The 18,056-nt window shown below is 50.6% G+C and overlaps 1 protein-coding gene across 2 annotated transcripts in view; it reads right to left on the bottom strand.

Moving 5' to 3' along the window:
* The window catches only part of GYPC (glycophorin C (Gerbich blood group)), a 42,177-nt gene extending 24,557 nt beyond the window's left edge, over positions 1 to 17,620 (bottom strand). The window contains exon 1 of one of the 2 annotated variants that reach the window (XM_019667268.1): positions 17,153 to 17,620. Coding sequence is in view for 1 of the 2 variants with exons in the window: in XM_019667267.1 (XP_019522812.1) it covers positions 17,153 to 17,189 (37 nt within the window). In the remaining variant the exon portion in view is untranslated. The remainder of the gene's footprint in view (positions 1 to 17,152) is intronic. The other variant, XM_019667267.1, reaches the window with a different exon arrangement.
* Positions 17,621 to 18,056: the final 436 nt, after the last annotated feature.

Raw genomic sequence — 18,056 nt, 5'->3', positions numbered from 1 at the left:
GCAAAGCATGTCTCACAGGGAATTTCAAGCAGGCTCAAACCACACACCTAGTCCTGACACTCATGGGAGGCACAGCTCCCACTGCCATGTTCAGAGCCCTAAGTCCTCTCTAGAGTCCCTTTCTCCATCCACCCTCCTTGCCAAATCTTTGTCCCTAATTGCTCCCCATCAGGTCCTATTGCCTGTGGCCACCGGAAGTCTTGCTTTGTTGTCTAATAAAGTAAAGAAGCTCCCTGGATCTCACTGCCTCTATTCCAAGGGCTGGGCTCTGGAGACAGGTCTGAGAAAGCAGCTGGTGAGTGGCTGGGCCCAGGCCCACGTTATCAGCACCAGGCCCGCCCAGCATAGGCACCAGGCTCTGCTGCAGCTGTCTGATAAGAGGCTGAGCTGTTTTCTCTACCAAGAGAGCCTTATCAGAGGCAAACCTGGGTGAAGGAACCATTTCCATCTGTGTGAATGAAGGGGAGGGAAAAAGGCCTTAGAAGAATAATGCCCTTGCACTTAAGACACAGACAAACTGGCCACCTGCCTGAGGCAAAGATCTTCATGCAGCTGGTACAGACAGGGCTCAGGACAAGGCACCCCACGCACCCCCTCAGGAGTGAGTGGGACCCCCACACACAGGGTGAAACTTACAGAGACCTGAGCTGAAACCAACGGCTGGGCACTGAAATTCAGGTCTCCTCAATGTGTGTGCGAGTGTGTGTGTGTGTGTGTGTGTGTGTGTGTGTGTGTGTTATGGGGAGGGGGCGGGGCAGTGATTAAGCATGAAGCCATTTGTCTCCTTAAAACTATAGCACGTAAAGCACGTGGCACCATCAAGAGAAGGACACTATCTGCCTGTAGATGAGCCCATAAAATCAAATGACACCTGGACTGAAGAGCTGGCACTGCCACATTTGTGTGGCCTTGTGACAGTTAGTTATACCTTTCCTGGGGACAGTTAGTTATACCTTTCCTGGGAACACTCAGGACACCCAGCTGTATGAGGGCCCAGACTCTGTTCTCAGCAGGTGTAAAACAGAATGCTCCTCCTGGGGGGCATGTGGACAGTCACCCTGGTACTGTGGCACAGAGAGAGCTCAGTAAATGCCAACGCCCTCTCCATCCCTCTGTCCTCCCCTGCACGAGGCTGTGGTGAGCACCAAGGCAGATAAGCGTGACTGTGAGTGAATGACTCCAAAGACTCCAAGTACAAACAGATGCCCAGGTGGCCAAACTTCCAGCAGGGTCATAAAGAGGAGGTGAGAAGTCAGTCACTTATGTAGCAACTGGATTCTCACACTGGGAAAGTATTATCTGTGGGGAGGAGGAACTCAGTATGAGCTGCTATGCCATGTTTAAATAGCTTTGGTCTCCTAACTGGGCTTCCCCAAGACTGTTCATCAGACTAAGCAGCATGGCATGCAAAGACCTATAAAGCAGGAGCAAACACCTTCTCAACACCTTTCAGCCTGAAGAACCTGGCTGCTCAGTGGACTTCCCTCAGGGCGGGCTGAGTCATGTCAATTGTCACTTCTGACGGGAGTGGGTGGAGAAGAGACTGAGGTGATGGCATCGTGGGTTCTAACCTGAGCTGTAGGAGCCTGAGCTGGTCTCTTCACCTCTCTGATTTTGAGGGCAGTCAGTGTTCCTGAGCTGTGCTTTCTTCTGCCAGGGAAGACTGGGTGAGGCTGAGCGTGGTGTGGGGACTTCCCTTCTTTGGCAGGTGGCAGCTTGGGCCCCAGGAATAACAATCCAAGACCAGCCTTGTCCATACCAGGTTCTCTTCTCCACACCACTGGGCCAGCCCCTGCACCCCAGTGGGGAAGGCCACACTGCTTCCGGCTGTCTGCTGGGCTGGCACCCCTGCCTCACATGGACCCAGAATGCAAGTGAAGTACCAATGCATAGCCCTCTGGCCTTTGTAGGGCTTCCTCCTGTGTCCTCAGTCATACTCCTAACTACTCCTCGAGGGTCCTGAATGTCCCATGGACTGAAGGTGCTGGATAGTAGGGCCCCGCACTCACCCTCATTCCCTGTAGAGCTCAGCACTGTCCTACAGAAAAGCTTCACACAGAAGGTACAACTATCAATGTCACAGAGGCTTGTGAAATCTGGCCTGTATATATGTGTGTGTGTGTGTGTGTGTGTGTGTGTGTGTGTGTGTGTGTGTGTGCGCGCACAACTAAGGCAGCTTTTAGGACCACTGAGAACAAATTGGCCCTTGGTGAAGTCCCTCCTGCCCCCCACCTCTGCATTTTAGGCACTCCTCAGGAGTCCTCCATCATCCTCTTCCTTCCCTCTCGGCTCCCACCAAGGCACACTGGTCTGGGGCCCTGCTATTAGCCCCTTGCTAGAGAATCAGCAAAGATGCCGAAAGGCTCTTCTCTCAGGGTCATGAGCCTAATTCTAGCAGGGGGCTTGGAGGCCTCAGGACTCAAAGATGGTGGAATTCCAGCAGCTACAACAGCTGTTGGCAGATCATCCCATTGTCTCTCTGCCACCTCACCTGTCTGACTTCATCTTCTAGTTTCTACTCCCTGCCGTTCTCTCCCAGCCACACTGGCCTCCTGGCTATTCCTGGTTAGGCCAGGCCTGTTCCTGCCTCAGGGTCTTTGCACTTGCTATGCTCTCTGTCTCCTCTGTCTTCTCTTAGATATTCCTGTTTGGCTCCCTGGTTTCATTTAGGTCTTTCTCAAGTATCACCTCCCCCAGCAGAGACTTCTTTGGCCATTCTCTTTAAATGGCATCCCCTGTCACTCCTCGGCCTTTTCTATCTCCCTTCCTGGCTCGACTATCTTCCATAGCACTTAGCACCATTTGACAATGGAGCATTCTATCCATGCGTCTTGTGTTCATCTGACCATCCCCACCAGTATGTAAACTCCCATTTGGATTGCTGCTAGTTTGTCCACTGTCACACCCACAGGGCCTCAACCAGGGCCTGCCACATAATTGGTGCTCAATACACATGCATGGAATGTGAATTCTGGGCTACAAGCTTGCTGCTGCTGGTGGCAGAGGTAAAGAACAAAGCGGAGATGCAGGGAGCTCATGGTTGAACTCAGGACCCACCATTTTATAACTGGTCACCTGTGGACACACTTCTTCCCTGGAATCTCAATTTCCAAGTCTAAGAAGAGGGGGAGGTCTCAGTAGATGAGGTGTAGCACCCGTCTTCTGGCCTGGGCCCTGGGTGAGAAGCGCTGTTCTCTGAAGGCAGGGGGTGAGCTGGCTGGCTCTCCAGCTGCAGGTCCAGAAAGAGCCTGTCTGATGTGTGGGTGTTCTTCCTACACCCGCCCTGTTAAGGCAAGGATTGTCTGCTGGGCAGCAGCAGGGCCCCTAGTGCCTGCATTTATAGAGGGAGTGATGTGAAGGCAAGAGAAGACTACAAGAGAGACCCTCTCCTTGACAGCCTGGGCAGATCAGGTAACGGAAACCAAGGCACTTCATGTGTGTCCCAGTTAGCCAGGCCTGGCTGAGGGGCCTCACTGGCTGCTGTCTAGTCCGTGACCTCAGTTAATTTCTTCCTTGTCCATCCATGCAGCTGTGGTGTCCCCAGAGAGAGAGGTGCAATGGGGGCTAGGTGGGCTCTAGGCCCAGAAGTTAAGCAATGATAGATTCTCCTGTTGGTTTAAGTCATAAGTCTGGCAAAGATTTTTTTTGGTAAAAGGCCACACAGCAAAAAGTTTAGGCTTTGTAGGGCCATATGGTCTCTGCTATAACTCTGCGATTGTTGCATGAAAACAGCCATGGACACATGTAAACAAATGGGTACATATGTGTTCCAATAAAACTTTATTTATAAAAGCAGACTGCAGGCTGAATTGGGCCCGTGGGCCTTAGTTTGCAGGCCTTGGTTTAAGTCTCTGCGTCACTGAGTCTCTCTTCCCTCTCAGGCTAATATGTGCTGTGTACTTGCCCCATGCTAAGCCTTGGCCTTCATCTACACCTTTCTCATTTAAGGTTCCCGTGGAGTCAGAGCCTGAGTGGCCTATAGGCACCTTTAGCACAGGTCTGTCATACCTGAAGCCTATACTTTCAACCCACGTGCTGCTCAGGTGTTAGAACGCAGGCATACTCTCCACGGCTGTGACCACCTGCTATGGATCACAGAGCTTGGCTGCACCCAGGGCTCATCCCAGAGTGAGGTGATGAGGACACAGGTATCAGGCTTGTGGAGGCCAATGTGGATGAAATCACTATTTCGAGGTCACCCTCATTGGCAGAGTCAACGCAGTAGCTGGCGAGGTGGCATGGGTGAGTCTTGCCTCTGATGTAAACCTTCAGGATTGAGGTGCAAGATCGAGGCCATGTCTGCTGGTGAGAGCTGTGGCCTGGGCCTCTCTGACTTCTCTGGCCGACCACAGTGATGGGTGAGGCCCTGTCACAGGGATTCTCCCGGTTATCCTGAACGCCAGGATGTTGGGTCCCAGGCAGGACAAATGGCCTATTCAAGTAGCCACAGCCCTGCTATACTAAGGGCTTAGTCCAAGCAGGCTGGAGGAGTCCTGGGCAGTATTCTGCAGCAGTACGAAGGTCCCTGAGTGAAGGTTGTTGGCACAGAAAAGACATCATGAACTGAGGCTGAGGAGAACGCCACCCATCCTCTGCTCATTTCTCCTGGGGGTGGGCCCCGCTCACGGGAGCTCAAAGAACCACCAGGCCCCGGGGGCAGGAGGCAGGGTAGTGAGAGGTCAGCCTTTTATCCTCCCGGACAGTAAGCCTCTGTTCCCACAGCCAAGGGACAAGGAGGGCAAGATACAGCCAGGAACTCAGATAATTGTGCCTCTGGGGGATACAACCTCAAAGGCAGCTTTTACTAAAAGCACCACCCTAGAAACAGAGGGAAAAGAGGACAGTGAAGAGTGGGGTGGCAGAGATCAAAGCCGAGGAACTACATGGTCCAGAAGTGCCCCTGAGTGGGAAACACAGCCTCACAGGGAGTCTGAACTGTGAAGGAAAACCACTGATTTCACCTGCCTTTGACCAGACTCCTCAAACACATATTTTGACTTTCTCCAGCACTGTTTGTTTTTTCAGTGAGTAACAACATTATTTTACTCAAATGAGTTGTTTTAAAATAGCATGTTCCAGAAGGTCTTTTCAGAAGCTCCACGATTCTTAAATAGGAAATAACCTAAGGGTAATTACCAAAGCCTGGCATAAATAAATAAATGTAGTTAAAAAGCCCATTTGAACCAGTTTTTCTCTCACTACGCCTGTGAAAGAAAACTTTGTTTTCCTTTGAACCTCCCCATTTCCTGCATGTATGAAAGGTAGGGGTGTGCAGGGGTTCAAAGATGGCCAAAGGGTCTGACCCCCTGAGTTCAAATCACAGCCCTGCCACTCACAATCGAGTCCTGTGCCCTCAAGATGGAAGTGCGACCTGCAGACCCACCTCACAGGCAGAGATGATAGCTAACGATGAATGACTGTTACTGGCTAACATTTCCTTAACAGAAGTGACAGACCAGACCATTCCTGTACATAGCTGGGACCTGTATAATATGTACTCTTCTGTTTTTACATCCTTGACACTTGTCTCTAGTTAGGCCATTCTCGGAAAGCAGCACTGATCACTGACAACTTCTTCAACACAAAATCTTCATTCAATAAGATAAAACTATATCTAGTTGAGGAGAAATTCACCATAATTTAATGTCAGCTATCAATATTAGCTAATATAGGTATCAATTTCATTTGGCGGGTGATATTACCTGAAATTATTCTTTAAACATCTGGATATCCATTTAGCTACTTCAGTGAATAATCACAACAAGACACAAGCAATTCTATCTGAAACCTGAAATCATTTGATAAGAAATTTCTCACCAGGAGGCCTGGATGCTTTCTTTGGTTGCTGTCATGGTGTGTGCCCAATGCTTTGAGGGCAGGGATCTTGCTGTAAACTTTGTCTCTTCCTCAGTCTCTGGGACAGAAGACAGGACGGGCCCACTGTACACTATGTGTTTCTATTGCTGAACCAGGGATGTATATGGTGGTTAGGAAACATTTGTGGATAAATTGGTTTCATTATAGCTGTGGCTATGGGCAAACATTTAACCACAGTAAGAGCATTTGATGGCTTCATGGGAAGGTAATGTCTAGTATGGAAGGATCCTCCGAGATCCAAGCCCCAGAGTGCCATCAGTGACAACAAACCAAATAGTGATTAGACATCAGTTAATCATTCCAGAAGGCACCAGACAGAAGTTTGCAAACTTGGTTACATGAAGCCCTCAGTGTCCAGAGATAACCTGAGAGTGAACTGTCCATAGGGACCCTCAGAGTGTGGTCACCAGACCTCTCATCTCCAGCACAACTGTAGCAGATGGGGTTTTCTCTGTCGTATTTTCAGACTTTACGAATTTATTTTGTAGAAATGTCATTTCTGATGAAGATAATTGCAGTGGAAGTTTGTAGCCGACACCATTTTTTGTGTATGTTTTCCAGGGTGAGGGTTTCAGGTGGGAAGACCGAACCTATCTGCCCTGCCCCAGGTCAAACCAGGCTGGAGAGAATGCCGCTCTGCTTGAACCCTGAGGTGACACCAGTCTGTCGCTGAGAAGTGCAAGGAAGTGCTAAGAAGCATGTGTGCATGTGTGTGTGTGTGTGTGTGTGTGTAGGGCAGGGAGGGGAGGGCAAGCTACAGGGTAATGTAGGTTCAGCATCAGTTTCTTCCTTTCAGTGACTATGCAGTCCCACCACCTTCAGCATCACCCCCACCCTGTCCCGTTTAAGAATCTGATGAATGAGTTTCTGTGACGCAAAAAGTACACTCCCATAGTAGCAGAGCTGCATCCCAGCCTTGCTCCCTCTCTTACACCTGGCTGTGTGAATTCTTACAAGTCCTGTAACTTCTCAGAGCTTCACTTTATTTCCCTGTCAAACAGGGAAAGGAAGACCCCTTGAATAAAGAAAGGAAACAGATCAATCTGTAAGTGCCTAGCAAAGTAGAACACACAATGTAATGCAGTGATGGTCCCACAGCTTGTGATATTTCAACACAAGGCAACGCTTCCAGTCCAGGGCAGGCTGTGTGGTATGGGCATTCCAGGAACTGGTGGGGGCATTATTCTCTCCCAGTGCCCTTGTGGTGAACTTGAGAGGCAGCTGCCCACTGCCTGCTTGGAGGAGAGTGGGACCTACGTGTGGGTTGTCCTCAGCTGGCAGGACTCGCAGTCACAACTGTGCCCTTGTGTGCCACCATGAACATTTCATTAGCAGCTGCTGGGTCACCAGGTGGGGGCTGGCAGAGAAGGCAGGGCCAGCACCAGTGGCCTGGGGTGGGCTGGATAAAGAATGGCCTTTTCTTCTGAGGCGGGGGGAGTGACCTCAGGGCTGCATGGAGCTGGGAGCACAGGCAAAGGGTCACGGGCAAGCCCTTCCCAGCACAGTGGCTACTGAGTCTCAGGTACAGGGACATGTCTGGCTCAAGGCTGGACAGGGCCAGTGATGCACAGTGGGGTCCTGGGAAATGTCCTCTTGGACCCTCGCATTCCTTATTTCTAAACTGGCATCAATAATATCACATCCATGTGATATTCAGGACTAAGCGAGGTACCATGTACATCCCCCCAGCTGTGGAGTAGCACAGAGCAGGCCTCCCGAGTGCGCCTATGCGGAGATCCACATTAGGCCTCCGTGTCCCAGGCCTGAGGGATCAGTGCGAACTGAGTAGGCTCTTCGTGGCTCCTTGTGGGTGCCTCCCCGGGTGGCCTCTTTACTCTGGCGACCCCATCTTATCTCTGCCCAGATCTTTCCCTGAGCGGTCTTTCAGCTGTCACCTGGCTGTCCCATGAGTATCTGAAAGTCACCCTGCTCTAGAGAGAATCTTCCTACATCCTTCCTCCTGGTTTTGTATGTATAATTCTATGAGGAATAAGAATTGTTTCTGTAGTAATGAGAGAGGGCAAAGAAAACTTATTTTTAAACTTTCAAGTAAAAAGCAGCCTGATTTTCTGGCTTAAAAAGCCAAGAGAGTAGGAGAGAGATAGAGACAGAAAGAGAGGCAGAGACAGAGACAGAGGCAGAGTGAGTCCTAAGTATCCTCAAGCATTTACTTTTGATTCTGTGAATCTCGCGAGAGCAGAGGTGAAGGCAGGCACAGAAGCAGCCACTGCAGCTGCCCAGCCCAGGGGTCCTGCCACGTGGGGCAGGCCTGCCAGGGGAGAAGGGTGAGGATGTGAGGTAGGGCAGTCAAGCAGAGGAACGTCAGAGCACCTGGAACAGGGCAGCCAGATGGGAGACAGGCAGTGTGGGGACCAGCAGGTAGCCAGCCCTTGGCCTTGGATGGACTGAGACAGAGCTGCAGTGTGACCTTCATGGGCCTAGGTGCTTTGCTTTCATGGGTCCCTCCTCCTCCCCAAATTTTTTTATAGTGGCATTGGTGTAAAGACAAATGTAATGTTTAGTCTTAAAAGTTCATTTTTTCCTTTGGAGCTCAAAAGAAGCAAACATTATTTTGTGGGTCTCTAAAAGCACTGTGCCTGATGTGCAAGTCGAACCTGGCTGAGCCCTTCCTAGAAAAACCACTCTCTGCGACCTGAGCATGAGGGGTCAGCAGTGGCTCTCAGCAAGTCACATTGCCTCTCAGGTTTCAGTATCATCACATGCAAAATGGAGATAAAAATATCTCCCTCAGGGCTGCTAGGGGTGAAATGAGATAACTTATTCAAAATGAAGCTTTGAGTCGGAGTGAGAGTCACCATAAGAAGAGAGTGGGTCAGGATAATTTACAGAATTTGTAGAAAAGGAAAAAAAAGATTGTGAAGTTAACAAAAAAAGAAAAGGAAAAGGACTACTCCAGTTTTCCAGTCATAGCTGACATTAATTCACTAATATGAGAACTTAAGGATGGCAATTCCAATGACAAGTCAGTCCCAGGGCACAGTCACAGAAAGCATGGCCCAACTTCCCCAAAGGAGCGTAGGCACGGGGTGCAGGCCAGGAAGTGGGGAGAGGGAACCCTCCCAGGAGAGAGGGGTCCCAGCTTTAAAGAGCCCGAGTTCCCTGCTGTGAACTCAGTCAATGGCAGCACCAAGGAAAAGAAAGACATGACTGTGAGAGAAGAAACTGAAAGGTAGAGCGTGTGAGGGCCAGGTGGGAAGGGAGGGGCACTCCACAAGTGCACAGGTTAGGGTGCACAGGAGCACTGGATGGGGAGAGGTCAGTGGGCTGGGCCAAGGTGAGCTCAGAGGCCACTGCAGGCCCCGGAGGGGTGGGCGGTCTCTCACTGGATTGGGAGGGGATGCAGGTGAGTGTGAGACGCGCAGTGCTCTCTGTGTAGATCAGGCTTTGTCTACAGGTTGGAACTTCACATTCATTCATTCATTCATTGTTTTAAAAAAGCCTTCTCTTCCCCATGGAGAATGAGACAGTGAGACCCCTTTTGCTATGGGTCTGGTTTTCGTTCAGGTGAGGCTGGGGAAGCAAGGATGGCCTTCACAGGGTATTATGTAAGGAAACTGAGCTACAGGGCCCTCCTGTGTTTTCTGGGGTGCTCTCTACACATTGCACCCACTCTCTGATAGAAACATGAAGCGGGAGGCATGTTGGAGGCAGCTCTCATAGCTCAGGAGGGAACAGCTTCCCACAGCTATTGCAGGGTGGCTCCCCTATTGGGTCGGAGGGCCTTGCCTGGGGTTCCAGGACCTGGGTAGACTGTGCCATCCTGTCCTTGGGTGCTATTTTCAGTGGCAAATGGGCAGAGATAAGACCTTGGAATGAGGAGGAGCTGGGCCGTGGCAGGGAGCTGGCACTAATTTAGCACACACTCAAGACTCAGTGAGCAATAGTGATATGTGCCGGGCACTCTGCTAAGAACTTTATCTATTATAATACATTTAATTCTGAGAGTAAACCCTGAGGGAGAAATAATTATTCTCCCCACTTACCTGGCCACAACTAGCTATGGAATTTGTGGGGCCCAGTGCAAAATGAAAATGTGGGGCCCCTTGTTCAAAACTTAAGAATTTCAAGATGGCAACAGCAGGGCACTAAACCTACTGAATGTGGGGACCTCTGAGGGTGGGACCCTGCGTGACAGCAAAAGTCGCACACCCATGGAGCCAGCCCTGTCCTGGATGATCAGTCCTGGCAATGCATTCAAGGCCACAGCCAGGTCAGAGCGAGTCCATACTAAAACCCAAATCCTTGAACTCTAAAGCTGGTATTCTAGCTTCCTTATCACTAGCACATTGATGCAAAGTGCATCTGGGCTAAATGGCTCAAAAAAGTGCAGAAGAGGAACCTGCACTTGAAGCCTGTACTTGCTACAGGCTGTGGGTAAGGTTCTAAAGAGAGTGTTGGATGAGCATCTCAAGAGAAAAGTGCCATTTCAGAGCCAGTGGACTTTGCTGCCCAGCGAACTCAGAAGCCACAGGCTGGGGTCCAACACAAAAGACAGGCATGGGTGCTTTATCTGGTTTTGATCCGGCAAACCATAATTTCCTTCCCTCAAAGGCTCTACTGTGAATGCATGTGCCCACAGCTACTGATAAAATGTGAAGATTCTCCTTTCTAGGGTCCAAGAGGGAAATATGGCAGCGCTGGGCTGGGGCCTAGGGTCAGCAGGCAGCTGCACAGTTCAAACCCTCATAAAAACGTGCATTGCATGCAGGAGAAGGGGGGCGAGGGTTCTAGCTGTGCTCTCTTCAAGTGATGTGCCAGTCAGCAGACCACATTCAAAGTAGAAATAAAATGCCTCCATCAGGGTGTGACAGGTGCAGTGAGATAACTGGGCAGCCTTGCTCAGGTTTCACCAGAGTTCTCCCCTCTCAAATGCCTCCAAGTTCCAGCTTCCTTCAGAGACCTGGAAGGGATTAGGGGGTATGTCCACTGAGCCACATATAGTATTTAGACACAATATTCTGGCAATAAGAAAAGGGAGGTGTGACTTTAACTTCTAGAAGGAGTTTGCTAGAGAAGCAGAAACAAGAGAGACTATAACAGTGTCATAAAGAGTTACTCATCACGGTAGTTTAAAATCCCACAATCCCAACATCCCCGCCATGCCTGGCTCTGAGGTTTGCTCTGTCTCTTCACGTTGTGTTTTTTGCCTTGAAAGTTTTTTGACAGCCAGAGATGATGTCTTGGGTAAAAGGAGCTGCTGTGATGTGGTGGAGGAGACGCACTCAACAGTCCCGTGACCAGTTCTCTCTGTCTAGTGAGCACGTGCCTGTGCACTGTGAGTTTCACAAGTGCTTCTTGGTTTCTCTCTCCCCCCTTAGGTAGGACAGACGGCTACAGGGAGCGGGAGTTGGGCGTTCCTCTTTTCTCCAGGTCTGTTAGGCTCTGATAATACCATACCCCAGCAGCTCAGGCTCTGGTTAACTATTGGGTTCTCGGAAAAGTCATGACGTATTTTTTCTATGTTTTTCGTTGCAAAAATGCGTCATGACTTTTCTGACAACCCAATAGTTTCCGAGTGCAGCACTTGTTAGGAACAGCTGCCATGATATAATTCCCAATGGTTCCTTTTCCCAGCTCCTGCTGAAAGCTGGCAGAGAGGGGGTTTCTCTGATATTTATTATGGGAACCTGGTAGTGCTCCAGGAGGTAAATTGCACAATACTGTGGAGCCTCCTCAACCCCCATGATGGGGTCCCCTGGAGTTTTACCTCTCAGGGTTGTCCACACTGAGCTTCCTGCAATTTGTCCATCTTTTTTTTTTTTTTAATTGGGGAATTGGGGGGATGGGAACAGTGCTGGGGAATTGGGGGAGGGGGAACAGACAAGTTGCTGTCGTTTTGTTCTTCAGTCTAGTTGTGGAGGACGTTGCTTCACTGGCCCAAGTTGGCACCATCATTGCGCTCTTCCTGGGTGAGGCAGATCAGTCGCCGGCTTCTGGACGGCCGCTCACTGCGGCTGCTGGCCACTCACACTGGCTGCTGGCTACAGACGGTAGCCCATGGCAACCCACTGCCACAGGGGCTGCAGCCTACGACGTTGCCAGAGACTCACAGCAGCCCAGCTCCAGGTCGAGCTGTTGTTCAGCATCTTAGCTGCAGAGGGCAGTGTCACTGGCCCTCATATGTGGGATCCGAACCGTGGCCCTCTGGCATCCCAAGCGAGTTCTTAACCATCGCGCCACTCGGCCGGCCCGCAATTTGTCCATCTTAAAGAGTCATTAATGAGAGGTGATGAAGACATCTGGCCAGAGAAAGGGCAGGGCTTCAGAGCCAAGCAGGTGGCAGCAAGTCCTGCTGAGTCTCTGTCCCCCAGGCGGGGCAGGCCTGTCCACCCAGGCCTAGCGGCTCATCGGTGAGATGGTGATAAGCACACGGGCTCCCTGTGGCTGCAAAGGTGGGTGAGGGGGAGTCTTGTAGGGCCCCTGCCGAACCTGCCCACCTGGGATGGACCCAGCATCCTAGGCATGAGAGGGAACAGGCTCTCTCATCAGTATCTGCCACGCTAAGATTTTGCACACTAACATTTGTTCTGGAAGAATGTATAAAAATGATAATTTATAATAACTAAGGGCAGGAGCCAGCAATCCCTTCGAAGTTCAGATTCTGTAAGGATCTGATGAAAACCCTAGGCAAAGATGGGGGTGGTGAGGGAGGGCGGGAGAGGAAAGGGAGGGAGAATATGAAATAGGACTCAATGCTGAGTGGGAAGGAGAGCTAGGTGGTGACTGCCAGGGCCCGTCAGTCATGTTCCTAGAATCTGTTTTGGTTTGAACTTTCCGTGTATTTCAACTTATTATTTACGGACCTCCATGTATATGCGAAGTCCTAGAGGAAGAGCTATTGAGCCTATGATTTTTAATGGCACTTTCGGCATTTGGAATGGATATAGGCCTGGGAGCCTTGGACTTTGGGTCATCTGTGCAGTCATCCATTTATTTCTAAGTCACTCCCTGAACATTTCTCTGTGCTAGCCCCCAAGCGGGGGTGGCAGGGCAGGTGGGGTCATGGAGTCCCTTGAGAGGTTAGAATAATGAAAAGGGGCCAGATCCAGGAAACTGTCAGAGCTCAAAAGTGTCCCCAGGACCACGATGGGTGGTTTTCTAGTGTCAGGAGGGCCCAAGGAGGTGGCAGAGCATAAACTAGGTCTAAACTGACAAGCAGGTATGAACCACACAGATAGTGCATGTGTGTAAGGTGGGGAGGAGGTATCGAGAGAGCCCAGGGGTTCTGAAGTGGGCAGTTGCGAGGGTCAAGTTGGAGAGCGGTCTGACACGAGGAGGGGCCATGAGTGGAGGCTCTAGGGGCAGCCTGGGCTGGCTGTGGAAGGCAGGGTGAGCAGCTGGCCCAGTGTGGGTTTGGGCTGCCCACAGAAAAGAGAGTGATGGCAGGCAGGGTGGACCAAGGCTGGACCACAGGACTGGGATGAAAAGCCATGGATTGTCTGGCAGGTTCTAAGTGTCTGTGTCACATGCAGTCCTTCTGTGTGCAAAGCTACAGCAGCGATTTCCCAGGCACAGCTCCCATGGAGGGAGGGCTGCAGAATATTCCATTTGGTACACACGGACAGCAGGCCCACATGTACCCTAAAGCCCCCCTCAGGTTGGCCTTTGTGGCTCTGCAGTCTGCAGCCTGGCTGTGGCTTCAGTACTTGGGAACCCCGGGGTAGGTCATCCCCCTGAGCCTCCAGTATTTCATCTGCAAAACAGGTAAGGAAATGCTTGTGAGACCAGGCGATGGAGGATGGCCTATGCAAGAACCACCACAGGGCTGGGCACATAGGTGCTGCTGCTGTCGTTGTTACATTATCAAAAGCAAAACAGCAGCTGTCTGCAAGGGAGACTTGGGGGATTACCAGCACCTGCAGGCTAGGTTTGCACTGATAAAGTCAGTTAATAACAGCCACAGATACCACTACTGCTGGGCATGGTGCCAAATCTTTATTCTCTTGTTCATCATGTGATTCCTGTAAAGTAGCTGTTATTCCCACGTACAGATGAGAAAACTGAGGCATTGTGTACCTCCCCAAAACCAGTGCGTATTGGAGGTGAGATCAGACCCAGAGCTGACTCCATAACACATGCGGGACTCTGGTCCCTGCTCTGCCCTGAGCGTGGCCATGAGAGGGAGGGAGGGTCAAATTTCTGGGGCATGTTTCCTGATAGGGGACAGGGACCTGACAGGAAATGGGCAAAGGCCCTAAGGAGGTGCTTCCAGAAAAAGAAACACACTATCTTCTGGAGGTCTGAAAACCTGCACAGCCTGGCTTGTAACTACAGAGACCATTCAAAAGTTACAACGTGTTTTACTCATCAGATTGGCCAAGATAAAAACCACACCACTCCCACCCCCACACAGAGAGGAGGTGGGGAAATGGCAACTTTCATTAGCCACTGGTGTTAGAAATCGGGTGACCTTTTGGAGGACAATTTTTCAGTATTTATTAACATTTTAAATGTATACACTCTGTCCCAGAAATTAAATTCGGGGGTGGGGGAATTTATCCTAAAAATATGCAATCCATGCATGTGAAAACTCTACTTACAAGGGCTGTCATGGCAGCACTGTGTCTGGTTAGAAAAAAATCAAATAAAGACTGTATAAATGTCCATTTGAGGAGGCATTGGTTAAATAAAAGAACCAATTCATTCATATATTCATATAATCCATACTGTGCAGCCCTGAGAATGGGGAGTTACTGTATATATGGTGATAGGGTATAATCTTTAAGATATATTTTCAAGAAAAAAACAAGAAGTAGAATACATAAAATATGTTTCATTTTGTAAAATAAGCAGTTGTATATGCATGCAATACTTCTAGAAGGGTTCTCATAAACCAATAAAGTAACAGCCCTTGACATGGGCAGAAGGTGTCTTCCTCTTTCCTATGATTAAGTTTTCATTCATTGCTAAAATTTGTTTTTAGCTTGTGTTTGTTGGGCCCATTGTGTTCACTCAGTCTCTAAGAAGGTGTTTGGTTGGGGCCCCCCTCAAAAGGCCATCTGCCACCCAAAGAGGCAAACAGACTTGACTTTCCACCCTCTCCCCCACCCCCACCCTAGCTGGTGAGGGGCCTCTTCCTACACGTCGTAGATGGGCTGATGTGCTCCCACTGCAAACACAGGATGTTCATAGGTCTCTTACCAGGGTGTGCTGCAAGTTCCCAGAAATAACTGCCCAGCCCTGGCGCCCTTGGAAAAGCCCAAATGCTATGATTCCCTACTCCATCAATATCTGGAGAGGTTGAGCAATGGCTGAGATGGAATTTCATTTGGCACTTGATGCAATCCTTCCTGCTCTGTCAAAGGTGGCAAATTCTATAGAAAGCTGCCAAACCTGGCCATCTCCTCACTGAGCATTGACCTCTTCTATCCAAGAGCAAGGCAACGGATTTCTGCATGACTCATTTGCAAAAACTGTGGCATTAGGGCTTATGGGAGTTGGCTGGGCCCAGCTGGGTAGGGCAGGCCTGGCCTACAGGGAATGGCCTCTCCATTCTACCCTCTGGTTCTGAGGAACAGCTATGTAAACTGACACATCCTGCCTGAGTTAGCAGCAAGAAATAGGCCCCATGGTTCTCCCACAGCAGAGGTCCTGCCATAAATCAAGTCCTAAGGGTAATCTGGAATGGTATGCAAATAAGGGCTGCATCCCTATTAGTTCTGGAAAGGCAGTGCTTGCAGTCATTGGTCAAGGTCTGAAACTTGAATCCTAGAGAACTGCTGGGAGTAGGGGGCAGTGGCAAGACTGGGACTGGCAAGTGGGCCTCTCCAGATTGGGAATGGCTGCAGGCCTGCCTTTCCTCAGTGCCTGAACTGGAGTGATAACAGTGGCTCTGTTCTCTCAACCCTGGCCCTACACATACACCACACAGGAGCTCACTAGTGTCTTAACTCACACACACTCACAGACACACACATGTAAACACACTAACACATATGAGCTCACAGATCCACAGTCTCATGGAAAACGAATCAAGATGCCTAACATTTTATGTGTCCATGTCTGTGCTGAACCATTTGTACACACTTAATGCTCACAACCAAAGAGGAACATCCTATTGTTCCCAGTTTGTGGATGATAAAACTGCAGCTAAGAGAGGTTGCCTCAGGTCCTTGGCTAGTAAGTGGCACACATGATTCCAGTGCAGGCAGTGAGGTCCTCACTCTGTGACTCCAGCCTGTGCATACCCAGACCTGGCTGAGCCAAGTGCACACAGTACACAGACAGAGACCTCGCCATGCTCATCCACGCTCCAGCTCACCCCCAAGCCCTCACAACCACCTAGATTTTAAAACAAGTGGTAGTCTCAGATACCCATATCATTACCACATTAATTACTTCGCATTACATTATAGACTTACACTTCTCCTCTCTCCCGGTTTCTAATGACTTTGCCTAGAGTGGGGGTAAGAGGGATATACATTCACTCTTTTTTTAAAGTAAAAGTTTAGTTTTTGATTGCAAAGCCCAACAGCAGATAAAGGATGGTGGGGGGAGGGCAGCAATGTTTCTGAACATCCTCCCAACGAATTTCTCATGGTGTAGGATTTCCTGTCAGCAACAAAACAACAAAATCTTTGAAAAAAAAAAGGAAACAGGCCTTGAGGAATTACAAACCCCCAATGGTGAAGACAAGTGCCCCCTTCACCATCGGTGTGTCCTGTTCCACCCCAGACAGGAACCTGAGAGCAGGTACAGGGATGGTGGGTCTATTCCAGGAGTCGATTCCGAATGCGCCCCCATGTTCCCTGCCTGGGCGGCCTGGAAACAGTTTGTGAAGTTCTTTCTGGGCTGCTTAACGCTCTGCTTCTCCTCCTAGTAGGTCCTTCATTTATTCTCTTAGGGGAAAGTTTTTGCCACAGATACTTCCCGACCAGTACGCAAAGAAACGGCGAGGAGACGCGAGGGCAGGGTGCCTTGAGGCCTCTCAGGCACATCCTGCGTTCCAGGGTCGGGAGTAGGGCGGGGAGCCCCGCGCGCCAGGGTCCCAGACGCAGAGCCCCGCGCGCCAGGGTCAGAGGGGGCGCTCAGAGTCCCTCCGGGCGCCAGAAGGGGACCCCGCCCAACCGAGGCGCCGCAAACCCTGGGACCGCACTGGTGTCCTGACCTGAGCCTGGCGGGCACCTCGTCCACAGAGGCTGGGCACGGCCACAGCCCCGTGTCCTTGGCCTCGGCTCGGCCCCTGCACCCCTGTCCGTCCGGGCCTGGAGTTGGTCCCGGGCCCCGCGGACCTCTCCCCGCGGCGGGTACTCACGTTGGGTGGTTGGCGACGTTGCGTTGGGGCTGCTCATCGCCAACGGTGCCGACTGGGGCCGAGCAAGGGCGGAGGGGCAGGCGGAGCGGTGCGAGGGTCACACGGGCCTGCTCCTGACCCTCACCGGCGGGAGGAAGCGGCCCCTGGGTCACACTCCTCTGCGCGGGCCTAGGGGAGGGGCTCCGGCCCCAGATAGGCAGACTTCATTTAGTTTTTTCTGCAGACTTGGCTGGTGGTGGTGGTGGCGGGGGTTCCACCCTTTTTTTTTTTTTTTCTAAACGCACCCGCCCACATCTGAACTCTTCCGTGCTCCAACTTTCCTGCGCAAGAATCACATTTTTCTGTGTTTCTGTGTCCGCCTGCAGTTACCAGATGCAGAGGTTGTAGTTGAAAATTCCCCTGTGTATAGACTGAAAAACTCCCAGATGTGACATGAAGGCCTACGCAGGCAGTGTCTGGGACTGTGACCAAGTAGGGACAGACCTGTGTTTGAATCTTGGCTGGCTGCTCTGCCACTCAAGTGGTGTGGCCTCTCAGAGTTCAGGGCATTTGTGGCCTGGGAAGAGTTCCTCCCTTGCTGGCCCCTCAGGGGCGCTGTCCCAATTCATGGGCTAATGTTTGGGAAAGATTCTTAGAAAAAAGGATTGCTGGACAAAGGCCATGCAATTTATTTGGATCACTTTTGTCTGAAGCTTCCAGACATAGTGGAGTTTATGGAGAATTCACTTTACTTAGACAACTAAACAGTGGACTTTTATTTTGACACCCTGGTTGGTTAAATGAAGTCTACTCACATCCCCCACAAAGAATGTTGTGTTAAATGTAGCATTATAACCCCCACCCCCAGAAAGGCAGGGAGCTCAGTGCAGGTCACCCTTGTATTAAATTGCAGCCCCAGAAGACA

This window comes from Hipposideros armiger, unplaced genomic scaffold, assembly GCF_001890085.2.
Source record: "Hipposideros armiger isolate ML-2016 unplaced genomic scaffold, ASM189008v1 scaffold_491, whole genome shotgun sequence".
Classification (NCBI taxonomy): Eukaryota; Metazoa; Chordata; class Mammalia; order Chiroptera; family Hipposideridae; genus Hipposideros; species Hipposideros armiger.
The sequence above is the reverse complement of the archived record's forward strand: the minus strand, read 5'-3'. Positions and strand labels throughout refer to the sequence as shown.